Consider the following 20,055-nt stretch of genomic DNA (forward strand, 5'->3'; position numbering starts at 1 on the left):
TTTGCATCCGGACACAACATCAACAGATAAACTCAATTTGGAGATTTTCAAGTGGCTGAATTTGGAAGATTTAGAAATGCAACTAATCGATTTTCCATCTAGTTCTATATGGAAATAAAAGTTTGTCGATTTGAAAAATGACTTGGAAATAATGGAAAATGATCGATTATCGGGCGCAATTAAAAAGAATGCAGAAGAGGAAATATTGAGAACTTGGAATGCCATTCCTGAAACCTTTTGTCGTTTAAAAAAACTAGCGATGGCTATATTATCAATTTTCTTCTCTACATATGCTTGTGAGTCATTATTTTTCGAAATGAATTTTATAAAAGACAGTTTAAGAAATAGAATGACTGATGAATCTAGTTCGATGCGTGTATTACTAAAAGTGACAAAATATGAACCTGATACAAAACATTTGGCATCTAATGTACAACAATAAAAATCTCGTTAATAAATTGATATTGATAAATTAATAAAAGGTTGATATTGATTGGTATACGACAATGTGCATGTCAAATTATAAGTTCATTTTTATGAAATTCTATGTTAATTTTTAAACTTGTCTCAATAAGATTTTGCAATTAATCTTGTATTAAGTAATGTTAATTAACTAGTGTTGTATTAATTAGTTGCTGACTTGCCGGGCACGTCAGCAACTCGATTTGTAAACTTTTGGCACGCGGACATAAAAAGGTTCGCCCCCATAGGACATACAGTATATTCCATTTAGTCAAAAAAAAAAAAAAAACTAAATTCAAATCCCATTAGATAGATAAGCTCTCTTAATCAAATGTATATTAACTGCTTTGGTTCTGATTTAAGCTTATAATTAGGTTTAATGGAATGAAACAACTCAAGGAAATCATTACATCCACATTTAATAGTTTTAGTATTTTGGCTCTGTCACAGAGATATCTTCTGGGACACAATATAAAAATTGTAATAGCACACCTACACAAACAAAAGACACAAACAGTAGGAAGATGTTAGACTGGAAGCCTTAAGTCAGTGTTTCTCAACGTTTTTTGGATCATGCCCAACCTCAACGGCTCAAAGATTTTGATGCCCCTCCCCCTCTAGCATAATAGTCAGCCAAGTTCTGAAAAAGTGTAATATAAATATGTACATTTTCTAATTGCCCCACGTTAAGAAACACTGCCTTAAGTCCTAAAGGAGGTGCCTTCATGGATGCTAGTTAATTTTAGTTGTTGAGAGGGAGCTCTAAGAATGTTTCATAAATCTTGGGAAGGGATGTGACGAACAATAATTTTGTTGGGTATTGTAACCATTAGACAGGAAGATACGCGAGAAATAGAGAGTTGAGCTGTGATAAAAGCCTGAGTGGAAGAGACAGAGATGGAAGGCTCTGTTAACTAGGTTTTTTATGGTACCATGTCGTTAGGAGGTAGATGATAGAAAAGTCTAAGTATGTGCCTACACGTGGACAGGTGTTCTGTAAACGGAGAAAGAAAGAGTGTGGTTCGAAATACGTGCTTAATTTTCTTTTTTTTTTTAATCGTAATCTCTGGATTTTGTGGTGCTGGCTGTTGGGGTGAAGAAGGAAATCGCCTAATGTGTCACATCAGTGTATCTTAGAAGGTTCGAGAATGGTAGTATCAAGAGCGTGTTTTTCAACATGCTCCGTGTAGAAATTTGCTACAGGAGGAGAGAAGGGCGCGGGGAATTCTATGGCTGTAAGCCCTTCTATCTCCTTATAGGTCCTTCCCAGTGAAGTAATCAGTGGAAAAATTGAAGAAATCCGTGATGTCGGGGACATCTTTAAGTAACGTTAGTCCTAAAGGGGGTGGGGATATTGGTGAATAAAGACGTGATGCCAAAATTAATCATGATAACATACTATTGAATGCTAAATTTTGTATTGAAGATTTGAAGGTGGGTGGAATTTTTTTTTTTTATATAAGATGAAGTGTGGCCAGTAAGGAGAGGTTAAAGATTTAGTTAACTGTTTGGCAAGTTTAAAGCAGGAGTGGCAATAACATCTACTATAGGGAGGATAGGATAATTATTGAGTTTATGAATTTATTGGGAAGGGGACAAAAAATAAATTGAACGTTTTAACTACTTCAGGTAGCCAAAATGTGATATTTTAAAGAAATCTTTATTTTTTTTCTGGAATTTAGTGAGGTCATAATCCCAGAGGTGCGTAAATAGTGCGGCCTCACGCATTCATTTTTCAGTTGTATTAAGGACCATTACTCTTATCAGCTCTAGTAATTATTATATTTTTATCATCGCGTAATTTGCAGAATATAGAGTTGATTAACAGAGAAATTTCTTTTAGGCAGGGAAGCATTGCGTAAAGAATAAATGTTTTTCGCATAATACGACAAGACAAGAAGTATTATATATATCATTTCGAATACAAATTCATTAGCAGTAAAATATTCATCAGGATAACGACAGTATAACGAAAAAGATGGTAATTAATTAAAAAATTAACTCTTTTTTTATTGGGAGGGTACAATAAAATGGCAACCAATTTCGGTGCGCATTATGCTGAATTGTAAAAACGAACTGTAAACCATTCGAAATATATCAAGCTGCATGGAAATTGTAATTCCTGCGTGGCAACCAGCTGTTTTGGTTGCATCAGGGGCTCAGGGACGTGGTTCAGCTGTTCATCTGCATCATAAATTTAGATGCTGTTTTTAGTTTTCTTTGAAAATCTCCCAAAGTCTTGATTGCAAAACATCCTCTTTCAGAGCTGCGTCATTATCTTCTTAGCAAACCGCATTCCGTTGGAATGCAGCCAAAGCGCTTGCGACGCAGTCTAAGTGAAGAAAATCACATGACCTTTGGCGACTAGCCGAAGAGCCGTTTTTAAACAATATTGAAACGCTGGTTATGTTGTGCTTGATGTTGACTGTTGAACTTTTTAGATATCAAAATCTATCTACAAGGCCAATCTTTAGTGAAACTAGTCGATATTTAGAACTGCTTTTTCCCCTTTTCTGTGTGCATGAGCCTCGCGTATTGTAGGACCAACCTTTCATTAAAACTAAATAGAAAGAATGAAGGGAAAGAAAAAAAAAACTTCGTGCAGAAGCATGCTTTCCCTCCCCTCTTCCGATTAAGTAGAGAGTGCTTTGAACCCTTAGGCCAATGAGCTTCACATTATTTCGTCTTAACAGTAACCTTTCAGATAGACTTGACTAAGAAAAAAAAAAAAAACTCTTTGTTCGTTTGGATCCAAGCTGTATGCAGAAGCGTCTTACAAATATTTGTATCGCTGATACTCGTACGTGGTGCATCATGAACAAAATAACAAATGTTTCTAGTTTCGAAACGCAAGATACAAATCCCTAATAATAATAGTTTTATTATATTAGCACTGATCCTTTCGTATAAAAGGCATTTTTCTTTTTAGCATCCTTTTCAGCTTGAAATTTCCAATACCATCTACAAAATAAATACTCCCCCAAATTTTCATAAACAGAACTACATTTTGCTGCCTTATATAAAAAAACCAGAAGTGGCTTTAAGCTGTTCCCTAGATAATATATGTATAAATTTTAACTTCATCCACATATTGGAAAAAGGGAAAGAGGAGGAAGAGTAGCCAATATTTTTTTCTTGATTTCTTTCCTTTCCTTTTCAAATAGCACAAAAGTTTCTGCTAACAAAGTTAGCTCTGAGAAATTGAGCAGTAATTAATAATATAATCATTGATTAAAATTCTTTATTATGATTTGTATATTAATTTATCAGATTTATCTATATCACATCAATAATATACAAAATGGCATCTATAATATGCAAAAAATACTTACGCTATCCCTTCACTTCTCCTTTATTCATATCGTCATCGCATGAGTAGTATTTCTTCATTCTTTTAACAGCAACCCCCCCCCGCCAGAGTTCAAGCAGTGGTCAAGAAACCCACCACCGTATATTCAATCACCAGTCTGATGTAGAAACTTGTATCTTTTCATAATGATGTCCGTGATGAGTGAAGATATGCTAAGGCATCAAAAAAAGAGACAGTGCTGAAGAGCACAGATGATCATCTGTTTGATTAAACACATGGAAGGAGTTGATTGTGCTAACAACTATCTCATTTTAATTCAACCTTTTCTCCCATATCCAGGCTTTGATCCAACATCACACAACTGTGGGTGCCATCGGTTCATACCAAAACACATTTTGTGGAGATGGTATAATATGGACACTCTGATGTGCCGAAAACATTAACATTTCACCAAAATTGAATTCTCTATCCATTTATGGAATACCCAGAATATCCCTAACTCATCAATATAGCGCTGCACAAAAAGCGAAGCATACTGATAATATCCATAGCAACCAATATTTATAAATTCTGTTTATATCACACAAAACGGGTTCTCTTTCTCTCTCTCTCTCATTTTCAACGCTTCAATAACAATAATATAATAATAATAATTAGTATTATTATTTCTGACACCTCCAAGGAGTCCGAAGACTCATCGCGGGAGGACACCTACAACTGTCTCAACCACTACACCGAACCTCTCCTACGAATCATCTCCATGAACGCCATCTACCGCCCACCTCCACCACAACTGGTATTTTATGTCTGTAAATTGCGTGTGTTCTAATTAACACCGCTTAAACCCAATTTTTGCCAATCAAAGTGAAATATACTTAATCTTAGGGATAAAAATGGATTAGAAGTCGTATCGTTTATTCGTTCATTAAAAGCAATTTCAACACATTAAAACACGATTGATTAGCACATTTGATTAACTGAGCACAGACATGGTTTAGAGTACGTTTATTATTTTTTTTTTATTAAACATAAAGTAAACAGCACTCTACTATTCGTATGAACAAATGTAGCTGTCATTTGCTTGGAAATCCTTTCTCGTTGTGATGATTCCTTCCGTTTCAGTTTATTTCCTTTCGCTATACTTCTGTTGCCAAGTGCTTTTGGTCCAGCGCTAAGAAACGCTTTCCCAACATCCCGTTTCAGAAACGCTGTTCTAACAAACCGTCTGTAGTCAGTTGTGATCGGTGCGACTGAAATAACAGATCTGTACTGCAGCGGCACTGTCTAGGACAGAACATGTACATTCTTTTAAACATTAGATTTGGGCAGTCAGCGGCGTAAAGCATCTTCAGAAACAGATAGGTACGACCGAAAGAAAGAAAAAATAAAATAAAAATAAAGAGACCGAGACCTTATCCGGCAGTGATTTTTGGCTCTCTGGCATAAATACTTCATCGCTTATAAGCATTGTGTATGATGTATACAGCTTTCTCTCAAGTTAGAGCTGCTATCTTTTAGGTCACTCAGTAGTGTAACTACCACGCGATTGAAACGTGCAATGCGGGATGAGAACTTAGCGGGCCCGATGAAAGTCAAGGGCGAAAACTCTCTCTCTCAAACCACTCATCGTAAGCTTTCTTGCGTGTGTGAGGGAGTGGAGAGAATTGTAGTTACGCCAAGTGCTCCACATATTATTCCTTTCGTATTTTAAATATAGAAATAGAAAGGAATTGCACTAGTTAACTTTGAGTGCGCGGTATTCGGTAAAAACATAAATTAACATGACATGCATAACGTGTCTTTGTCTTATGCGGGTATCGGTATTGCCACACAAGTATGGCAGTCACCGATATCATTAACCTCAATCATTTTATCTGTAGGTTAGGAATTAAGATATTACTGTGCTATGAGTTTCTTGATAAAATGTGATAATTTATGCTTGTTAATTATCTATTATTCTGTTAGTCTTGTGTAATCGAGAGACGAGGAAATTTTCTTCAACAAGAATGTTACGTGGTCTTTAATAACCATGAACACAAGATGAAGTAGATTAATTAAATCCAGGATATCTATATACTTGAATTAATATTAGAAAGAGGTTCTCTATTCAGAGTTTCTAGTTTCCGTTTACAGTATTTACACGCAAAGTAGTAAAATTATTAAATATTTGAAGACGAAGGATTCTCTACGTCTTTCACTATGCGGTGAAAAACGTAGAGAATTAGTTGGCACATCCCCAAATAACAGGAACGTGAACGTCGCATTCATTTATGGCACTGAGTAAAGAAGGAGAGAAAAATAAAAACGCATACTCATAAAATTCAAAAGGGCATTGCGTGATATTACAAATGGCAAACTATAATTATTTTTTCTTCGGATCTGTATTGACAATCCTTAGCTATCATATTGTTTTCCTGTCATTAAAAATAGAAATAAAAACATTCTACACTATTTCATCATTATATGAGACTGTTAAGAACACGATAAAGTAGGTGTAGTAATTATTAAACTATTTAAAATTATTGTTAATCCACACCAATATTTGATCGCATTGTACGCCACCTACCTGAATTTCCAGTTCTGCTGATCGCTAATTCTATTTTATTTATTTATTGAAATTTATATTTTGCACAAAGTCGAGTAACCATGAAATTGATTAACTTAATACATCAAAATTAGATTCAAATGTTGACGAATTTCTCAACACTTATGGTTTACTCGGAAACTGATCTTTAAGAAACGCGACAGCTGCGTCCATGTTATTAGAAAAAGCAAGGTTTGCATAAGGGCAGCGTTAATTGCTTTTTCATTTATATTCAAATATACACAAACGTTTCCGAAGTACTTTATTCGCCTAAAATTCAATTTCTCAAATAAGTGGAATTCTGTTGGCTGTTTAAATATTCACTTTTTGATTTTTTGTCGTATATGTGTATATGCGTAATTTTTAAAGAGAAGTTTGCAAGGATATCTTATATTTGCTGTTGTAGTTTGTCTACTTTTTTATATAATACCTTATTTAAGTAAATTTCAAAAATATCAAAATGACAAATATGAAAAATGATTCGTCTAGTACCAAATTTATTGTGCAACAATGTCTTAACGACAAGTGGACTATAAGCGACGATCTCAAATTATATCAATTTTTCGCAACTAAACAAATGTCGTCCGTCCGGACAGCACCGATGGATGTGCATACCCGAAAGTTACAGAAGTAATGCAATTTCGCTCCCCAGCATTGCTACAAAATATACTTTAAGTTGGATAAAAGCGATGTCAAGGCAAATAATTCTTTTTTTAGTCCTCTGGTATTTGCTGTTTTGAGGAATCCTCATTCGTTTTGGTATGAGAATGCCAACACTCTGGCCTTGTCAGGACTAACGACCTCCCAGTTACGTTAATGGTTCAGAAGAACATGCCAAACATGTGTTTTTCATCTTCTGAAATGTTTCGTTGTCCGAGGTAATGCAAAATACCTCTACCCGAATCCTCTAATGAACCAACCATTAATTCCTAGCGAATTTTTTTTCTTGGAAACGATGCCCTGAATTCTTGCTAATAACAAATTTAACGCTTAAGTGATGTAAATCATATCTGTATCTGTCAAATGTCCTCCCTAAGTTCGCCAAAATTTGCTGTGTGGCTCACTTTTCTCAACTACATTTCCTCACTAAATTTTTGTGGTAATTATTCTCTCTACCTATAATAAGTGCAATCTGTGAAACGTTGCATAGTTTCAGTTCTACTATACTTTTGGTTTTTCTTCTGATGATGTGAGGACTCATACGTTGAACAATTACACTACCGTTCTGTTTTAAGATATCTAATATTAAAATAATACAAAACGTGACAAAACTGAAGTTAGGTGTTGCTGAAACTCGAAGTTGAGAAAACCTAAATGAATACCAAATTTTAAGTGAGAATAATAAGCTTTGCCATGAAGCATAACAAGCACTCCTGACTGTTGAAATATTTGAGAAGACCCCCAGAAAATAACACTTACAAACTCCTCATTTTACACAAAATAAAAACCATGAAATTAGCCAATAGCTACTTTTCGGTGAATGCCAAAATCTTTCATTATTGCGACAGAGGATTTTCGTCTTTTCACAACTTGGAACTGAACTATATCATGGAGCTAAAAATCTTTTATAATTTTGCAAAAGAGAACTTTTACCACATCTTTTATTTTATCAACTTTTGTATATAAAGAGCATGTACAACATTTTCTACGCATTTTTGTCAACGAGTTGATTTTCTTTATCTTTGATTTCAAAGAGAGTTTCTCCTATTATAATTGAACAATTCAAGAGCCTATCTGTTCAGCATCGATACTTGTATAAGCTGACCATATTTCCTTGAGATAAAAATGGAACATTGGAATGGCAAAAACGGGAATGGGGTTATATAATATTTTGCATTCATGAACAAGTAAGACGATAAAAAAAGTTTTATCACAAACATGTTGAGCTTACCATTATTCTTCAGTGACAGAACACATACAAAAATGTAGGTAGATGTAGAGGGGGTGGGGCTACTGTATTTCACCACGATCGTACCATGAATATTTCTCCAATGAAGTGATCTTATGCAGCAAATTTCGGCCTTTCAACATCTTATCATAAAACTTCTCACACTTCATGACACAATTTTGTCTTACAACTAACATGGCCCTCATTGTCTCAACACTTAATCTAGATTTCTTCTTTGACCACATACTGTTCATAACAGAAAATATTCTCTCAACAGGTGCTGTACTTCCTGGAAGACGAATAAACTCTACAATATTACAAAAGTCTAGGCGTTTTTCGCTCATTTCAGAAAAAAAATCTGTACTTTTGTTCCATCACTTGTACACAGCTTGTCCACTTAAATAAATTTGAATTATTTCTGAGGAATTGTCATTAAAACTTCAGTTTTGCCTCTTTGACATTGCAAGCATAGACTTAAAGCTTTAAAAAATAAGATTTAAAACTTTAAAAATTATGAAATTTAAACCACAAGCATTTAATAACAAAGCCGCCGGTTAGCATACAGGCAAAACTAACGCTACAGCAGAACAGACGCCGCGTCTGAGGCGCATAAGTGTTGCCAACGTGTACTTTTTATTTTCTCTGAATAAATCACTGCAGATATCGATATTTAGTATCGAACAGTGCGACTCTATGGTTATACAAATTACTGGTACCCATGATATTGATATACGTTTATAGGTTATGAATAATAATTTATGATTGACCAATATTAAAGTATATTTATAATTTTTATTAAAAACGGGACAAAACTGACATTTTTATTAAAACGATGGGACTGCCGGGAAATATGGAAAAAAAAAACAGTACGTATGATCAGCCTATACTTGTATCTAAAAGCAAACTGCATTTAGTTTTATTTCTTAAACATTAATAATCCACATGTAGTAAACTGTTATATGTATTAAGTCTTCACTGCAGATAAAAAAAGCAGAATAAATTCTCTACCAGAATTTGATAGGAAGCTAGTAATACCATAAACTGAATTATGCAGTACTAGCGCAGTATTCTGGGTTCATATTAGAACCCAGAATACTGGGTTCTAATATGAACCCAGAATACTGGGTTCATATTAGAATTTGAGGGTTTGAGGGTTCATATTAGAAATTGATGATGGTAATGATATCGATGTATCTCTGTCAGAAAATGATTAGATATATCTCCCTTAAAGGGAGCCTCCGTAGCTCAGTCGGTTTCGAAGAAAGTCCTTTGATTGGAAAGAGCTGGGTTGCAATCTCGTCTCTGACACGAAAAATAAACCTTTATCGGGCTTTTCAGTTAAAGGGGAGTTAACTGGTCTTAGAGGGGTGGAAGGTTTCTTTCGAAAACTGGATTTTTTCATATTTTAAAACTGGGGATGAAATTTTTCTGTTACAGCAAGGAAAAAAAATACTATCCCTTTGGGGATGCAGCAGAGAAGTGGCACCGACTGCATTAAAATGCCTTGAACTCTAGTCAGGCGACCCTTCCTAGCGATGGAAGAGGTGAAAGGAAGGATATCTCCGTAAAACCAACTATACTGGCCATCATGCATGCATTGCTGAGAAGCATGAAACAATGTTTACACACACACACACACACACACACACACACACACACACACACACACAGAACAAAACTTCCAGTTCAAAGAATGAGAAAACGATTAGCAAAAACGTTAGTTTCCTTGCCGCAAACAACCCTTCTTCCAAGTAATATATTAAAAAGAGAAAATTTCACAGTTTCTGTAAGAGTCAGCACCGGCCATTTAAATTTTTACTTCTGGCAACATGACTAGTTCCAACTTTCCACTTCGCAGAATGAAGACTGCTGCATTTGAACACATAGTCTACTGTAGAATTGCTATAGTTTACTATACAGGAAAATTAGATATCCTTCGAAATGGATACGTTCACTTGCACACCTTTTACTAATGGACAAGAACGCTAAGTTCATGTATCAGCTAACCACTATAAGCGACTGAAATCACTATAGTACATTTAGAGCATCATATTTTTCCATTTTATACCAGCTACAAACAAATACGTGATTTGTTACATGGCACGATGCACCTTGCCCATGGGAGGGGTGTCCATTGGCTTCTTTGCAAGCAGCGTATATATCCTAATATAAACATTTAATTCGCTTTGATTTATTCAAATGCGATTGACGTAGCACAAGTGTGTTTTATTTAATTGCAGTATGACTATGAAACCTGCGCATAATTACAATTTTTAAATTTTTGTTAGTCTGATTCCAAGAGTTGATTTCAAATGTTTTGAGTCAGATCTGAACAACAAAATCAAAGGGGGGGGGGAGGGAGGATCGCAGAACAAGACTTAAAAACGAAAGGGAAAAAAAAAGACAAGAAAATGTAGTAAGCAATTTAAGTTCCCCTAAACCTAAATGACTCATAAAAACATGTAAATATGTTAACATATAAACATGTGTATACACTGCATTTAAGCAACTATCGTCAACATGAATCATGTTGATGCTACACAAAACGCTAGCCCACATGGTAAACATGTAATTTTATCACATGATCCGTATGAAAAAATAATCTTTTCAGTATAAAACTGAAAAACAATTTTTTTTTTTAAATCTGTACTGATAAACTCTTTTATAGTTTAAATAATAGTAATTATTCGAAGGAAGTAATTCAAAAAAGATTTAACAAGTTTATCGCACTTCTGTTTAGTGCTGACAATAACAGGAATACAGTATATGACCTGATATGTTTATTTTGCTTTGGGTTCAATGCTTTTTTAACATTTAAAAACAGTCTTTCTTTCTGTCTTTCTTTTTTTTTTCATTATTGAAATTTCTGATGCAGGCTTAAGCTAGAATTAACTTTGTTTCAAGATAAATTATTTGCACTCATTTCACCACAGTGGAAACAAATAATAAACTATCATTTTTTGCAACAAAAAAATTAAAAAATAAAACCAATAAATAAATAAATAGAATATTTCTGGATAAATCTGTTTCATAACCCATATCCGCCTCCCTCCTAAGCCGAATAAAAATTATTTCAGCTTACTCTGGTTGTGTTCTAGCATTTGATTCTTAAATATATAGAAACAAGAAGGTTGGGAAGATATTTTTCAGTATTTAAAAAAAATAAATAAATAAAAAAGCGAACGAAAACCGCCTAACTTTAAGTGAGTAGACGTACGGTAGCCTCTGGTGTTAGAGTTTGTGAACTGGCGCATTCACTAATACTGAAACTTCTGCAATAATCACGATCTTATGTAAGATCTAACATTTACGCCAAAACATGGAAGACGCGAAACTACGTAATTCCAACATCCTCTTGCACAGTATTAAGAATTTGAACTCCAGCCACTCTATTTCCTCTTCGTCTAAATATAACGCCACATCCATAGCCAAATGATGTCATAAGTCGTTTACTCTCATTTAAATTATAAAAATTAGCAGTGACAACACTAAGCTCAACGTGGCAAGTTTCAGAATATTTCTCTCAAAAGTGAAAGATGGTTGCAATTAGAGTGTAACAGTTCCTGTGAATAGAAGGAAAGTAAAAGTGATTTCTCTCTGTGTATATGTTAACAAATGTGGAAATTAAGCTTAATCTATTCCATTTTCAACTAGGTTAATGTATTTTCGACTAGATATTGTTCTTAATTGCTGCTTGTTACCACAGTTATGGACATAAAAACGAATGATTTAATGTATACAATGAATTAAAGCATTATAACTGACATTAGTTTTTCCTCTGTATTCTGTTAAACGAATTTAACATTGAAAGAAATGCACACGACATTAATAATACCGTGAGAGTACGATAGATGGCGCGATAATCGCGTTAGGTTAATTCAATTATGTGTTTTTGATTCTTATTTCTTTGCGTTGAAGTAGACATTAGGATTTTATTATATACTCAAATGATTAGGATATTAACACGTCTAACTCATACTACAATAGCATGTGAACGAAATCATTAGAAAGAAAGGATTTTTAAAAAAATAAACGTATTAGAAACAAAGCTGGATAAGTAAGTTCAATAATTATTATGGAACAGTATGCAATATACAGGCCTTTAAATTAAGTGTAAACAAGTTTCTCCTTTCCCAACTAACTACCCATTTACAGCACTAAAGTACGTATGTAGGTTGATCAACTAACTTCTCGTGTATAAGAGGTTGGCTGATAATATATATATCCTCTAACATATTTTATTTCCGCCGAAGTTCAGCTTTGTGATCTAGTTGAAGGGATATACTAGTATATTATTGTCAGTGACTATCCGAAAAAAAAAAAAAAAAAAATTGTCAATGATCCAGTCATCCTTTGCTCGTTATATTAATGCAAGCATTAAGTGTTTTACAAATATAGATACAATTTTGTAAAAAATAAAATAAATATTTATATTACATTCCACCTATGTTTAATCCAAGGAATACAATTGTATCATACAGTTGTATCATACTACTGTTTTCAGGAAGACTTTTTCAGTATAATTTCTTTCTTTTTTAGTTTGGATGCGTATCTGACTCTGTTTAGTATTATTTTTTAGTTTAGACAATATACTAAAGTTTAGTCCTCCAATAAACGATTATTGGATTCATTATTTACTCAAAGATTATGTACACCTTATCGGCTAAATATATATTTTTATTTTTTTTTATATATATTTTATCTTTGATAAAATGTCTACGCAACAAACACAACACGTCCTATTTAACAATAGGGACTCAGTCGACCACGAAATGACTGATTTGTAGGTTATGATTATTATTATTTTTATTTTTTTATCTGCTTCCTTATCAGTTTTTCCTCTATCTTTCATGCATTTTAGCGTTATTATTAGTTTTTAATCATTGTTTGTATGGTACTACTACTATTACCAATAATAATAGTACAATAATTAGTTCATCGTAGCTGCCCTGAAATTTCTGTGAAATACTATCTGAAATTTATTTTAAGAACTTTTTGTACTTTTTCGTATATGCGTTAGAATGTACTTGATGATGGGGGTCATCGTGTTATTTTCACGGAATAAACGTGAGATTTCAAATAGCCACCAAATAAAATCCGGTGAATTTAAATTAACGTTAACAAAAATTAAAATAAATAAATATACATGAAGTCATTCATCATAAGTTATTCTGTATATTGAAAAGTTTGTGAAAGGCGAAGTGCATAATACTGTCGTTACAAAGCTAGAGATGGGATTTGTATTTAGTGAGAGGTCATTGATCTCTTCGAAAGAACACATCTCTTAAAGCGCTCCATCATTTATTAAAGAGTTAGAAGATAAATACACTGTAATACTGAAGAGAGAACAAGTCAGTTTTTTTTTTTACTGCAACTGACTTATTATTCTAGCTTTTTTTTTTTTAATCGCCGTTCTGATCGAAGTATTATTCCAGAGAGGGAAATAACTTTTGAATAAATATCTGATATTAAAACCATTCTGCGATCTTGGATCAAAGTCTCTCCAGATATGCAACCCACGTGTGATGTATTGCGCAAAACTAAAAATATTCAGATCAAAAATGTACAACTGCATTCTTACAGTTATTGAATAGTTTTAAGATTAGTTTCAAGCGGTGCCTAGCTGAAAATAGATAGCCACAACGTTCTTTGGAATGAAAAAAGACCTGGATTTTAATTCTCCGGCTAGAACACAGAAGAATGTTTACAAGGACTTTTCATCAATTGCGTTAGTCGATCTTAAATAGACTGCAATGTTATGCTTCCTAAAATTATGGATTTCTCCCGTTGCTAAGCAGATAAATCGGCCAGCGAACACACCTGCGGTGATAAACATAGCAGACTATGGAGATGCCAAAATGTTACTTAAGAAGGGAGACGAGAGAAGCGAGGTTTTAAATATAATGAATCGTCAAGAGAGTAACCACCTTAACGCCGATCTCCATCAAAGGCAAGTTATAGTTCGATTAACTGCTTTGCGTAATTTCTAACCACTGTATTGTCCCTTAAATAATAAAACAGTACAATAGGTCTTTAGGTCAAATTAACAGATCTGTGCCTGAATTTAATTTTGTCACAGCACATATGTCAAGCAATTATGTCAGTTCCGTAATTTACCCTTGATTGTCCACTTCCTTTTCTCGAAACTCCTGTTCGTATTCAAATGCATTATAGTATCGCAGTTTAAATATTTTTCGTGGAAAAATGCATTTGTGGTAAAATATTTAATTGTTACGAGGTTAAAACAAGTCATATAAATATTTTTATCACACATTTAGATATTTTAGCCAACCAGCTAAAACTGATGGTGGTAAAGGCGCATCGTGAACACAGACTACACTTTTCTGACACCATCTGTTTTGAACGGTTTTTCGCTTTTGAAACCGCTTGATGAATTTTCATGAAATTTGATCATTTCTGAAATATATCCTAACGTTTATGGGTTTCTATTAGACCAAAGTATATCACAGCGCAAGAGAAGTGCTTGTGAATCACTTGTTATAATTAACTCTCGCTAACTTTCCTTTTTTTTTTTATTGCACGTTGTCGATTGACTTGTTTTGGAATTTATGTAATTACATTTTCTTCTCAAAGTCATTATCTGCGAGATTGATATTATTATTATGGTATCGAGTTTGGTTATTCGATAGCTTTTTTTTTTAATTGATTAATGAGGATACGCTTGGAAAAAGACTAGTATACGCCGGTTGTTGAAAGTCTTTTCAACCCTTTAATATTTAATACACACCGATTTCCCAAACGCTTTAAAGTAGTTTCACGTAAGCATTGATAAAAATAGATGTGCAGGATATTTCCCAGGGTTTTCCTACAGTTTTATTTCATTTTATCGAACAATAATAATAAATAATAAAATTATTCAATTGACACCCCCTAAAAAAGGGCTTTGCGAACAATAATTTGATTCAATGCACAATATCAAAATTAACAGGATGATTTTTTTCAATGAAAATTTAAAGCAGCGAAACTGAAGGAGTAGCAAAAATGATTAAAAAAAATCACCTTTCTAATTCATATAGTATAGCGATATGAGAGGTTCCAGTGTAGCAAGAGATGAAGTGGTTTACTACAAGGACTCAAAAAATAGCATAGGGCTGATAATAATTTATAGCCATTTGACAAACAAGTATTTTTATGGCTTCAGTTTCTCTTCAAAGATAAATGTTTTATTTGTTATGAAATAATCTATTTACTCTCAAAGAGAGTATTTTTTTTTCAAAAAAAGAAATCAATATAATATTATTTATAGAAGTCAGACTTTTTCATTTATTTTTCTGTTTAATGAATTATTTCATAGCGCGTCAGAAAAATAAACAATTTCATACAAAGTGAATTTAGGCAAATGTTCTGGTTAGTAACCTTCCCCTTTTTATTATTGTGGAGGTGTTACTAAAGGCTGACCGATGTAAGGCTTACATTTCTAAAGCTTTTTTAAGCACATTCTGAGAACATAGTTTTTTTATTACGTTGAGACTTCGAAGGCCAAGGAATTAACCCCTCCTCACTCTAAGAACGTTTTTTTTTTTTTTTACTTGGGATTTAGCATTAGCCTACAATTGGAAAGAGAACTGCTGCTCTTGCTAATACCGACTACAGTATGACATTTTATCTGTTACTACTTATAAAGTAGCACTTATGAAATTACAGAAGCATTTGCAATCGATTAGGCCTTCACGAAATAGCCTGGATTGTGTTGCTGCCTATAAATTAATTTCAAATGACGTGGCTTCAAGTTAGAAATGTGTCTATCGCATTAGTCGAGCGATAACTATACTTAAGTGTGTACTTTCAAGCTATAGTTCTCAAAACTTGAGCGGCAAAAACATTTTGAATGAATCATTTTTGTAGTCTCACTTATGGTTTATAACAGTGGGATGAAACTAAAACAGATCACGTTCACCAGAAATCCTCTTTATTTGTACAATACCTGGAGAACCCTTTCACGTTTTTTTTTTTGTCTTTCCAATACACACGTATTCTAGAATTGATTTAAAAGGTAGGGAAATTGCTCATTTTCTTTGTACTATCTATAATAATACCGTCTAGGATGCGAGAAAGCTTTTGTCTTTTCAACTGAAGGTGTCATGCGGAGATGGTTCCTCATGGAAAGTCTGTTTTTTCATTCATTAAAGCAGGCAAACCAATCTGAGTACACATGCACTTAACAGACTTAATATACTGGCCTCTCAGACAGTAATTACGTAAAAACGTTTCCGTAACGTTTTTACGGAAATATCCGCGAGATCCATTCTTTCATCCAGTGATCACTTACATCAGTAACTAAACAATTCTGTCATTTAGTGTCCGGTGAGGTGGTCTGTTTATTCTACTATTCTTTATTTATTCCACATTAAGGATAGCAAGAATTGAAGCATCTTACTCAATGACTCAGCTGTTTAGTTTTGCGCAGCATAAAATGCGACTCAGGTGTATACAGAGTTCATTAATCTGCTCACCCATTCCATTCACTTTATAAACACAAGCTTTGATCATTGCTAAAAAGTCAAGTTCGAAACATTTTGTTATTAATTTGTATCACCGACGTTTAGATTTGAACGGATAAACAGTTGATGATCAACAGTGAATTAATAGCTGATGACCAAACATTTCCTGGTGATTCATCGTTTACTTTTATCAGAAACAGACGCACCATTACGTCCGGTTATTTTTATGAAAAATTCCCAGGAAGACGATTTCATAATTATTCTATTAAATAGTTAATTTAGAATTTTAATAAACTAGTTGACATTTTATTATTACTTCGTTCTTTTAAAGGTAAAATGCTGATATCAGAAATCACTGAGATATTACACTTACTGAGATTCTGGTCCTCTTTTGCTGTATAACATCTCCGAACAACTTTGGTGACAGCTTTTCCAGCCATCGCAGCAACGGGAAGCGGCGTTGATACTAACTCGCTAGGATATGCGCACATTGCGATTTTCAAGAGTTCTTGATCTCGACTTGTTCAGGTTATTTCTGGAAGTTGGTGTGTCTGTCGAAGCCAGCAGCTGACGGTTAAATATAGCTCGTCGTCCCGTAACAGGGGGGGAATATCGTCATTGATGGCAACCACGTGGTCTTGTTGCCAAACTTCTACTTCTTTCACCAGAAGTATACTCAGTTTTTATTGGTGACAGTGTGTTGTAAACACTTGCGAAAAAAAAAAAAAAATTGGGAGGTTCAGGTAAGGATCATTAACATTGGATGGTCCACGGATGCAAGAGTTTCTTCATCTCGGTAGTAATGTCTTCTCTTTCTCAGATCTTCTGTATCTATCTTAACTCTCTCTTCGCTCATCCTTATCCTTCAGCTGTTGTCAATCGTCAACCTGGAAGCTCAATTTTCATTCTCAGAATCACGAACTCAGTCATTTACCTAAGAACATTGACATCAAGATCATTTCTTTGTCTTCAGCTCTCCCTACATTTACTTTTGTTCATATGGGAAAATACGAGAATTGACAAGGGTTTTTTTAATTTAATTTTTATATATAAACCTTTTTTAAATGCATTATGTTGCATCTATATAGATTATACATAAAGGCATATAAAATTTTGATCGCTTTATCGTTAATTAACAAGTATCGTTTTAACACAATGTTATTCTCGCCTACAAATATGCAACCAATTACATTTGCTGTTGAAATAATCGTAGCAGACGATCAGTTCTCCTTTTTCAATTGGTTTAAAAGAATTGGCACATATGTTGAATAAATAATACACGTTATATATTTGCATGTAATGACAACTGATACTACGAATTATTAATGATTGTTTTAAAATAAACTTGTGGCTGCGAATGGTGAAAAGAATTTAAAAAGTCGTCATTTGTATCACTGGAGTGACACTACATAAAAATAATCATTATCATAAGAGTGATAACCAATTTACAAAACACAATACCAGAATAAGCTTTATTCATATGAAAATCTATTAAAGTTATTTAATGTTTCGATTTATTATTTTTTTTTAGTAAACTGTTAACAAGAGTATGAAATTGATTGCTAGGAAACGTATTTTTTAGTTCATATTTTTCAAGTTATAAATTTTAACTTGATGACTGTTTTATTTACTTATAAGTGTAAATGCATGTTTTTTGTTGTTGTTCATTGCTACCTTTGGGAGTAGGAAGATATTGCATTCGTGTGGCATAAATTCAAGAAAATTATCGTACTATTTTATTAAGACATGAAAAGCTGAAGTGTCTAATTTCATGTCTTTGCGATAGTGAGGAAAGGACGTTCAAAAATATGAGTTTAAATTAGAAATTATTTCTGAATATTAACTGAACAATCCAGAACGTACATATTTTTGATATACTTGGTCCAGTAGTATACAAGCCTTTGTATTTCTGCAGGAAAAAAAAAAAAATAAAATAAAATATATATATATATATATATATATTTATTTATTTATATTTTATTTTTGACTGAGCAATAAATCGCGTAAATAATATTTCCTTCACCTTTTGACTGTTAGAAAAAAATAACCTGCCCTTAATTAGGCGATCGTTGCCCAAACTATAACCTTTCAAAATACTTGAGTAGTCAAACAAGTGACAGCACGATGGGCATCTAAACTGTGTGGAAGATACTATGACCACAAATTTAATATTTTTTTTGTGTATGTTTTTTCTTTTTTTTTTTCTCCTAGAACGTGAGTACGAACTTTGCCACAACATTACGATATTTGTGATAATAACCGTCAGTGTTTACCTTCGCCCACTTTATCACGAAGCATCTGATTATCATGTTCGCTGCTCATCTCTTTCCTGAGGACTGTTGCAATCTGAAGTTTTGTTCCTGCCAGGAGATGTGGTATGTTTTCATTCCAGACTTTGTCATTTAGCTTTCTTGTAGTATACTTAATTTATCGCTACTTTCGTATTTCATAGAGGCAAAAATGTATGGTTTTTCCCACTACGAAATACGAAGTTTATTTTAAGACAATCATTAATCGTGCCTCGTAAATCCTGTAAAACGGAAAACTGGCCAGCAGAACACACACACACACACACACACACACACACACACACACACACACACACACACACACACACACACACACACATGATTAGTCTTGGTTGCTTGGGCTGTAATTCCGGAACACAGCATGATTAATCCGTGACTCAGGAAACAACCAATGTCGGGTCTAAAAGCAAGTGCAGTTCCCGAAATTGTTTCCCTACACTTCTTTGGGAATCCATCTTGCGTAAATTTTATGGAAGTAAAGTCTGTTATGGATAACTTTACAAGCAAACTGTGATTAATCTGTAATTGGTCTGCACCTCACCTCCTCTTCTTGTCGAGAAGCAGTAAGTACTTTACCACTCATATCTTCATAGGTAGACGGGTATCCAATCTTTCTTCGCCAATGATCCTGATTCTGCTAGTCTTAAACAATTGAATCCTGTTTGCGGCTGAACGTTATTGCCATACTTTGCTGTTCAGGACAACTGATTAGTCGAGGTTAATACCACCTTTAATATTTAAGTATCGAGCAAATTGCTTTCCTTTTTTTAAAAAAATTAAATCTCGTTTTTATTGCTGATATAGTTGAATCTATCAATATTCATGGGAGAAACAGCTAAGTGTAATCTATGAATATATTTGCTTGCGATCTTTTTTAAAAATATATGACGCATTTTAATATAGGTTCATAGTTAAAAATTATCCGGCTACCTTTTGAAGGGATGTAAACCATTCCGACACTTTGACAATAACTGGTATATGTATCCCGATTGCACACTGAATCATGGGAAATTTTTTTTTCCCTTAATCGGATTCATCCA

General features: G+C 33.7%; 1 protein-coding gene across 1 annotated transcript in view; it reads right to left on the minus strand.

Moving 5' to 3' along the window:
- The window catches only part of Sclp (leucine rich repeat containing protein 20 sclp), a 40,252-nt gene extending 22,985 nt beyond the window's left edge, over nucleotides 1–17,267 (minus strand). The window contains exon 1 of the mRNA XM_090409505.1: nucleotides 17,080–17,267. Coding sequence (XP_090265631.1) covers nucleotides 17,080–17,197 — 118 coding nt within the window. The 5' untranslated portion in view covers nucleotides 17,198–17,267. The remainder of the gene's footprint in view (nucleotides 1–17,079) is intronic.
- Nucleotides 17,268–20,055: the final 2,788 nt, after the last annotated feature.

This window comes from Typopeltis vanoorti, chromosome 19 (assembly GCF_054136105.1).
Source record: "Typopeltis vanoorti isolate ZY-2024b chromosome 19, IOZ_Tvanoo_1.0, whole genome shotgun sequence".
Taxonomy (NCBI): Eukaryota; Metazoa; Arthropoda; class Arachnida; order Uropygi; family Thelyphonidae; genus Typopeltis; species Typopeltis vanoorti.